At 36.0% G+C, this 9,322-nt stretch overlaps 2 protein-coding genes across 3 annotated transcripts in view; both read right to left on the bottom strand.

The window, feature by feature from the left end:
- Window positions 1-9,322, bottom strand: part of LOC100181669 (probable serine/threonine-protein kinase DDB_G0280133) — a 33,919-nt gene that overhangs the window by 8,795 nt on the left and 15,802 nt on the right. The gene's annotated exons all lie outside the window — the stretch shown is intronic.
- Window positions 708-9,322, bottom strand: part of LOC108949786 (protein transport protein Sec16A) — a 12,073-nt gene continuing 3,458 nt past the window's right edge. Inside the window, exons 6-17 of the mRNA XM_018813467.2 lie at window positions 8,489-8,683; window positions 7,980-8,075; window positions 7,257-7,320; window positions 6,741-6,784; window positions 5,752-6,132; window positions 5,198-5,374; window positions 4,551-4,643; window positions 3,398-3,563; window positions 2,850-2,969; window positions 2,403-2,449; window positions 1,640-2,179; window positions 708-1,249 (exon numbers count right to left, since the gene is read on the bottom strand). Coding sequence (XP_018669012.1) covers window positions 1,163-1,249; window positions 1,640-2,179; window positions 2,403-2,449; window positions 2,850-2,969; window positions 3,398-3,563; window positions 4,551-4,643; window positions 5,198-5,374; window positions 5,752-6,132; window positions 6,741-6,784; window positions 7,257-7,320; window positions 7,980-8,075; window positions 8,489-8,683 — 2,010 coding nt within the window. The 3' untranslated portion in view covers window positions 708-1,162. The remainder of the gene's footprint in view (window positions 1,250-1,639; window positions 2,180-2,402; window positions 2,450-2,849; window positions 2,970-3,397; window positions 3,564-4,550; window positions 4,644-5,197; window positions 5,375-5,751; window positions 6,133-6,740; window positions 6,785-7,256; window positions 7,321-7,979; window positions 8,076-8,488; window positions 8,684-9,322) is intronic.

Raw genomic sequence — 9,322 nt, 5'->3', positions numbered from 1 at the left:
TTATTATCAATAATATTTTTAAAAATAATGTTTATTATCAATAATATTTTTAAAAATAATGTTTATTATCAATAAAATTTTTACTATTAATGTTTTTTTAAATTAATTATATTTTTATTTATAATATTTTTATCAATAATATTTTTTTTAGTAAAATTTTTAATAATAATATATTTTTTAAAACACAGTTATTTAAACAAAACAATAAAAAACATAATTAATGAAAAACATCATTGATAAAAAAGATCAGTAATAAAAAATATTATAAAAAATTTGTCCTGGAAGTAACAGTTGTTAAAACCTGGGTGTTTTGTTTTAAAACTATGTGCCGGCTTACAAGTAACCACATGTGTAACTTTGTGAGGGATTGTTTTGATCGTTAGTTTAATGAATGTGACATATTTTTCCTCTCAGATCAGGGTACGATAGTCTTTATATACACCTTATGCTATGTTTCTAATAATTATAAATTTTCTAAATTTCTTTCGTTTAAAGAAATAGGCGACAATTTAAAAACACTTTTAAAATCATATTTTTTACCCCCAGAAAATACTTTTGGAAATGTTTTTACACTTCTCGTTTAAAAGCAAAATTCCCCCAATAAATAAACATGACAAACTTACATCTTTCTTGCTATCATCATAATATTTCGTCCTAGTAAGGCATTTTACCCCAATGTAAGAAAGTGAAAAAATATAAATGTCAAATAATTTCCTTTCACATTTTATTATGGCGACCACAAACCAAAACACCATTTTGGAACCATCTTTCTGGCCACCAAACTATAGGATTGCACATCATAAATACATTGCCTATCGTCTACACCAACAATATATTCCGCACAAATCTGAAATATGTTCGAGTTTGCAACTTTTTAAACAGAGCGACTATTTTGGGTAAATTGCTTCAATTACTGGAGAATAAATATTCACTATGCAGTTATATACAAAGCAGCAATTAGATAATGATTGCATTTGCTTAAGTTACTCACAGTTGAACAACTTGGCTTATATAACCTCGGTTGTTTCTTTGCAATAAATACGTTCTGTTACATCACAATTACTTTACACACTGGTAAAATCTATCACAAATGAGAAACACTGGAATTTTTCGTCTGGCATCACTTGTCGCCTTCCTAAAGTTTTATATCTGGCAACACTGGTCACCTTCCAGTGTTGACCGGTGGTGGTGCGAAAATATTCGGGCTCGATTTAAATTGGCTTGGATTGAAAAACATAGTTGGTGCGGCCTGTGTGATAAAGTTTGGTCAACACTGACATTTCTTGGTAATCATGGATATTTACACCAGACAACAACTCCTGCTTTGAATTAACTTTAATAAAAATAATTAGGTATTGCCAAGACAGAACTGTAAAAACATTAATATTTTTGTTTGCGACGCACTCAATGTTAAAATATAAATGCTTATTGAATTTTACAAAACACGCGAAAACTTTCTATAACTTATTGTCAATTAGCGCACATTTTGCGAAAATCTGAGACATTTTTACAACTCAAAGCTGGTTCTATATGGACAATACTTCATTTAAATGTAACAAAACATTTCAAACTGTCTATTTTTTTTGGTCTAAAAATCACATCCCTAGCAATTTTTAAAAAATAATTAAATTTGACTTACTTGTTGTGGGGTTTCTGCCGGTGGAGCTTCGTTTTGGGGGTTAGGATGAGACTGAGGTGGATTGGGGTGGCCCTGGGGTGCTTGGGGGTTAAATGGGGTAAACTGGGGGTTCCCCTGAGACATAGGAGGGTTGAATTGGGGTAAATGTTGGTTTTCCTGGGGTGCTTGGGGGTTTCCCATCGGTATTTGGGGATTACCCTGTGACATCTGGGTGTTTCCCATTGGTATTTGGGGGTTTCCCTGTGACATCTGGGGGTTTCCCATCGGTATTTGGGGATTACCCTGTGGCATCTGGGGGTTTCCCATAAGTATTTGGGGGTTTCCCTGCGACATCTGGGGGTTTCCCATTGGTATTTGGGGATTACCCTGTGACATATGTGGGTTATTATGGGGTTGAAAGTGTTGGGTGTGGTTGGGTTGTGGAGGGTCATATTGTGGGAAGGTGGGTAACATGGGTGGGGTGGCATGGGGAAGTCCCTCTTTACCCATCATTGGAACCAGGTTTGGATCGTTTTGGTTTTGGGCATGAGGTTGATCCGGCTGTGGTGAAAAATATTTCTTTAGTTTTTAAATATTTTAAATTTGAGTGAATTCTAATCGAAAGTGTAAACTGAAAAAAATTAATGTGTTTTTTAGGAGTTTCTGGTCTAGGAATATATACACTACCAATGGTAGCAGTATCGAGCATTGAACCCGGTATCCCTCGGTTCTGATGCAAGCACCCAACCACTCAGCGGACCATAGTGTCAGACCAAACAATTACCTGGTTTTGTGGAACTTGATCGTTTGGTTGATCCTCATTCATTGAACCTGGGTGTTTATATTGAATTAATCAATTTATGGAACTAAATTATGCAGAAAATTATTGTTCAAGTATTGGTTTTAAACTAATTTTGGTGAGGCCATTGAGGTAGCACAATAAGTGTTTGGGTAACGAGCGTACCTCAGCCAAAATCTCAAATCATGCAGTAGGATTTCACCCACTTAAAATAAAATGTATTGAAATTTTAAACTAACTTGTTTTTTTTTATTTCGTTATAACACTGATTTTTCTTTTTTATACAATGTAGGGGTGAAGTGTGAACTCTAATTTAAATCCCAGGTCCTATACGAACCTCAACCAAAATAAAATACTACAACACTTTTTCATACCCAACAACTTTACATTAGACATCACCCATGTAGAAGAAATTAGCTGAATGTTATTCACCTGGTGTTGGGGTGAACAGGTTGGGTGTCATCGTAAGTTGAGGAACAACTAGAGCAGGCATGGGGTTTGAAACAGGGGTCGTGGTTGACTTGAACGCATCTTTGTACATCGAACGATTATCTGGAAAATTAATATTTAAGGCTTAAAAACTTAGTTTTTTTTCGGAAAATCTCTTTTTTGGGGGGTTTTTATCCCTTAATTAGAATCTTTATTTATTTCATGAAAATTGAAAATGAAATGGATGTTTGGTTGCCTCTGCTTGTATATTCCCATAATTTACTTAATTTAACCAAGAAAGTCTCGCCATACAGCAGGCAGAAATCAGTTTTTCACCAATATTGGTCTAAAATTTAATTCTTAGGAAAATAACTTCCACAATATTTTGGTAAAAAAACAATTTTGATAAAAAAAATATTATTGATAAAAAACGTTCTTGGGCAAGACACCTAACGGCAATTGCTTTAACCCAGTGGTCACTAATGGGTTGTCTAAATTATCAGCCATACATAAACAAAATAAAAAAAATCACCAAAACTTTCAAAACTTACTCAAACTTTTGAGCGAGAATTTATTCTTCGTCATCCCTGGTTGTGAGGTGGGTGCAGGAAGTGATGTCATAGTGACATCATCAGTAGGGGGTGGGGGTGGAGGGGCGAGGTCTTCCTCAGTAGCGTTCGCATCAACCCAACGTTTCTTGTCCGCGTCCCAGTATATCTGGGGGTGAATATAAAGGTGAATTAAAAGGTTAATGAGTGCAATATGAGGCAGAACGTAAGGAATACTTTCGATAGTGATTTAACCTCGTGCCCGCTTACGAGTTACCTCGTATGTAACTTATTTATCCTCGCATGGCGGGGCAACAACAGTCGTTATAACACGGGTGTTCTGTTTCATACACCTTGTGCTCGCTTACGAGTTACCACGTATGTAACTTATTTATCCTCCATGGCGGGGCAACAACAGTCGTTATAACACGGGTGTTCTGTTTCATACACCTCGTGCTCGCTTACAAGTTACCACGTATGTAACTTATTTATCCTCGCATGGCGGGGCAACAACAGTCGTTATAACACGGGTGTTCTGTTTCATACACCTCGTGCCCGCTTACGAGTTACAACGTATGCAACTTATTTATCCTCGCATGGCGGGGCAACAACAGTCGTTATAACACGGGTGTTCTGTTTCATACACCTCGTGCCCACTTACAATAGTAATGAATAGATTATGTGAATATTGAAAAATGCAAAGGGTGGATAGGTGAGGAATGACATAAGGAATAAATATTAAGTTTATAAGAAAAAAAGGTTGGTATATAAGACATACAGAGTGTATTTGTAGCCAGTATGAATAAATGTAACTTATTTATCCAGATAGGTGAGGAATGAAATAAGGAATTAATATTAAGTTTATAAGAAAACAGGTTGGTATATAAGACACACAGGGTGTATTTGTAGCCAGTATGAATAAATGTAACTTATTTATCCAAGTGTGTTTTGTTTCATCACCTGATTCTAGCTTGATAAAAAACACTTTTTAACATTTCTTAAAAGTTTTGAAACAATTCAATGACAGTTTAACTCAAACCACTTAAAAATTATTTTTTTCACTAAAATATCTGGTTTCGTGGTTTAGAATATTTCACACTTTCTATATAAAAGCAAATCCCCAATAAACGATAAACATGATGAATGACACACTTACATCCTTCTTACTATCATCTGGTAAATAAACTTGGTTTTTCTTCTTTTTTGCTCCGCTGGAAAACCAGTTGAAGAACCAGCCTTTCTTATTGCCCTGGGGAGAAGATAACAACATTACACAAGTACTTTATGCAGATTCTTTATAATGATTCAGTGGCACAGCCAGGAAAATATGTAAAAATGCAAAAACATTGCAAACTCCTTAGAAAAAAATAAATATATTTTTAATTTTGCACACAACTACCAATACTTAACAAAATAGTGACAACAGAATACAAGACGTATATTGTGAGATACCGTACTCCCAAACCTATCCAACTAACTAAACAAACCATCAGTGTAAAAAGATCCCCCCAAACCATCAGTGTAAAAAGAAAAAAAGACATTACAATGCCTGATTGCTGCTACAAAACAAAACACCTAACCAACCAATAACCGTATTAAGACGGGTAATGGGTCAACGGTGGATAATATTAAGTGGATACATCTTAACAGTAGGAATGAGTAATCAACACCTTTATAATACGCATACCATTGTATATAACTACAGTGGTGTTGTGTTTTACTCCTTTATTCACTGTCCGCTCTTATCGTTTATTTTTTCCAATCTATAAAACTAGTGTTTTTGATTACACATCAGCCACTCACCATTTCTCCCTCCTCCTCTTTCTTCTCCTTCCTCCTCCTCTTTTCACTCTCGTTGCTCGTGCTTCGTGATCGACTCCGATGCGAGTTCTCCGACGTGGTTCGCGACCTCCGCACTGAACGAGGAATACTCGCGTGTGATTGGTTCGAGGTTTGAGACGTCGTGCGGATTCTTGAGTGCTGGAAAAGTGAAGGTTTTGTTAAAAATTTGAAAAAAATCCAAGTTATTAATTAAAACATCTTTGAAAAAATAAATTAATCAAAATATTTTTACCTAAAAGTTTTATTACTCAATAATTAAAACTTTTTTAATGTCTAAAAGTAATAATTAATTAATTAATTAAAAACAAAAAAAATGTTCCAATATTAGATTTATTAATTTAAAAAATTAAAAAAGGTAAAGCACAATCTTAATTAAACCACAACCAACTAACTAGGCAGCTACCATCATACACCACAGCTTACAAACAAAGAGAAAAAAGCACCAACATTTGTATATTGTACGTCATAACCCATATATACCTTATTTACCCACAAATACAAACGTATGATCTTACTTGTGGAGCAACTTGATCATAGAAATCTGGTTTTGATTTTGGTTGAGCAGGGGGTTGAAACTGATGTTGTTCGACTGGGTTTGGTTGAAATTGTGGAGGTTCGTGTTGATTTTGTTGATTGTCAGCATAATATTGGCCATGGTCTGCGTTTTGTGGCTGGAACTGTTGGTTTTGTTGAAATTGTTGATTTTGTTGAAATTGTTGGTTTGGTTGATTTTGTTGAAATTGTTGATTTTGTTGATATTGTTGATTTTGTTGTTGATCACCACTGATTTGTTGATAATCCATTTGTGGTGGGCCAGACAGCTGTTGTTGATTTTGTTGATGGTTGTTAAAATTCTGGTTCAACGGGTTTGATTGATACAACATACTGTCCCCGATCTATTGAAATGTGTTCGTTGTAAAGTAAAATATAATATGGGTGTCAACAGAGCAGGCATAACACTGGAGGTGCATAAAGCATCATATGTTTTAGCACCCCAGTCTTAATTGAACAACAGATTTTACCCTACTGTTAGGTGTCTATACAAACAAGCAGAGCCAAAGTATATTGCATTCATCACAGTAATCAATGAGGTTCCCTATGTTTGACAACTATGAATATAACTGTATTTCAACAATGTCACCCCAGATTTTACCCTGCTGTTAGGTGTATATACAAACAAGCAGAGCCAAAGTATATTGCATTCACTACATTAACCAATGAGGTTCCCTATGTTTGACAACTATGAGTGTAACTGTCTTTTAACAACGTCACCCCAGATTTTACCCTGTTGTTAGGTGTCTATACAAACAAGTGAAGAAACAATAGGGATGTACAAGCAGTGGTGTTCGTGGCAATACAGTGCTACTTTGTTTTTTATTTACCCATTTAAAAACCGAAATCTTAACAGAAAAAATGAACGTTTTTGTCCAAGAAGCAAATTTATATATATATTGAAGATATGTTTTATATTATTCCTGGTAGGAAAAGCAGAACAAGTACGAACCTGGAACGGAACTTGATTTTCAACTCCTTGATGTTGGTAACCACCTATTGTGGAACAAACAAACATGATAGTGATGTCATAATGGTATTCTAGACTTCTAGTATTCACATAATTACATTTATTAAAAAAATGGTTTTACAATTTTATGCAATATATGTTTGTTCATAAATATTAATTCTTTTTAAAGGTTAAACCAACATGGGGACTTTATTCACTACTTTACAGTAATCTGCTTTGTAAACAAATAAGGACATAAGCAGAAATCACGGTTTTACTTTCAAATACCGCACAAGTTCTTACAATAGTTTTATTGATTCGCATGTGCTCTACAATAGGGCTTGTTACATCATATAACACGGTTTTACTTTTAAATACCGCACAATATTGGTTTACTTTTAGTAAGAAGCACAGTCGCAATCAAGTAAAGAAAACAACGCTGTAAATAATATTTCCATGCATATTGTGCGATTGTTGTAATACTGACACTGGTTAAGAAACCTTTATGAACAAACTTACTTGAGGGTGGGGGGTTGGTTTGGTAAAGTTGGGGGGTGTGGGTGACAGGGGGGTTATGCTCGTACTGTAATAAAAAGGGGGTTACTGGTAATCATAAATTATATTTTGTTTATAAACAACTTTAATAATAAACTTATTTTAGTAAATCTCTATATAATGTCCGGCACTGTGGCATAGTTGTTAGCGCCCCTGCCTGTAACCCAGAGGTAATGGGTTTAAGGCTCGGCACTGCTACCTTTGTAATTGCTCCAAGCCAGTGGTCACTAATGGGTTGTCTAAATTATCAGCCATAAATAAAAAATCCCAAAAAAACAATCACCCACAAAGTAACATACATGGTAACTCTTAAGCTGGCACGAGGTGTTAAACTGTGTGATAACGACTGTCGTTTTCCGGCCACGCAAAGATAAAGTAAGTTACATTCATTCTCTTTTAATGTAACTAATGGGTAATCTAACTTTTCAGTTCAAAAAAAAAAAACAATCATCCCCAAAGTTAGTGGGCGGTCGTATTTACCCCCACATACAAAACAATATAACATACGTTCCGCACACAACATGTATAACACTGCGTGTGCTCGTTTTAACACAGGCAAGTCATGTGGGGACGACTGAGACCCGCAGTAATTTTGTGACTCCATTGAGGTGTGTGAAACAGAACATAGTCGTTATAACATGGGCCTTGTATTTTTACTTCAGTATATATAGGTAACATAAGACACACCTCATTAGGTGTTGGACTTCTAGTACTGGATGCGCTGTCGGAATCGATGGTTGAAGGAGCTATGGATGGTGAAGTGGTCGGGAGGATTGAACCAGTCTGTATATAAAGGGGGTATAGGTGGTTATCTACTTGTAATATTGCGAAACTATAACTAGACAGGTTGTTGCCTCGGTAAAAGAGCCCTGTATTCACACTGTTGTTATAACGGTGCCATTAATATTAATTAAAAGTCCAACAAGGTATTGGTTGTTGTAGCATGCAAAATGCACTATAGTAGTGACTGACTTAAAATAGCTGGCAACAATAGGTCCAGCAGAATAAGAATACAGCAGCGCAGACAAGACACACACACACACATACTTATATACAACACATACTGTTTTTTTAATAAACAAAACAAAAATCAAGTCTACCTAATAGTTTACGAAAGATATATTTTCGCCAACAACCATTATTCGAACAAAAGGTAAGCAACAATCAATATATATGACATCACAATACCAACATACCATCATCCGATCTGCCATATTGTTTAACACATTTATCCATTGGAGGTCACCGTCGAGCGTCACACCTGCTTGCATCCTGGCGTCATGGAAACGCATGTAATCAACGATGCGCGACAGTTGTGTTACCAAGGTTACGGAGTACGAGGTGGGAGAACGACAAATTACTTTCGCAAGATTCTCGCAGTAATGGAACGCCTGAGAAGTAAGAATTGTTGTTTGTTCTATTCTATATTGGTAAGGTCTTTGTGAGAACCTAGGATTTGGCCCATTAATTCCACAGTATTTGTGATGCTGTTGGGGTGCTACCATCCGGGCCCCACTGAGGCAGTTTATACACACTCAATAATAGAGATTCTATTCTATAAGGGTGAGGTCTTCAGTGAGGCACACCTGAGACCTAGGATGTAGATTTATTACCCCAACACCCAGGGTGCCACCATCTAGACCAGCGGTTCCCAAAGTATGGGTCGCGACCCAAACATGGGTCGCACAGGGTTGTAGAATGGGTCGCGCCAAGGTGATGATTCAAATTTATTAAAACGAGTTTTTTTCTTTTTAAGCGTTCGGGTTAGGTTTGCGCTGTAGTTCAGCCTTATATTTACCATGTTTTTCTTAGCCAGGTGGGCTGTTTGTTACGAAATAGTAGGCATTCACACGTGGATTCATTGCATCATAATAGCGATTGTTTAACCTGGCAATTAATTACGACATAATAGCAATTCACACGTCGAATATTTGCGTCATAATAGGGATTGACACGTAAATCATTAGGCATGTAGGAGGTTTAAAGCAGGCTTGAATGTTAAAGAGGCACATGCATCGTATTTTAGCCTT

Source organism: Ciona intestinalis, chromosome 9 (assembly GCF_000224145.3).
Source record: "Ciona intestinalis chromosome 9, KH, whole genome shotgun sequence".
NCBI lineage: Eukaryota > Metazoa > Chordata > Ascidiacea > Phlebobranchia > Cionidae > Ciona > Ciona intestinalis.
This window is presented reverse-complemented; position numbering and strand designations above follow the sequence as displayed.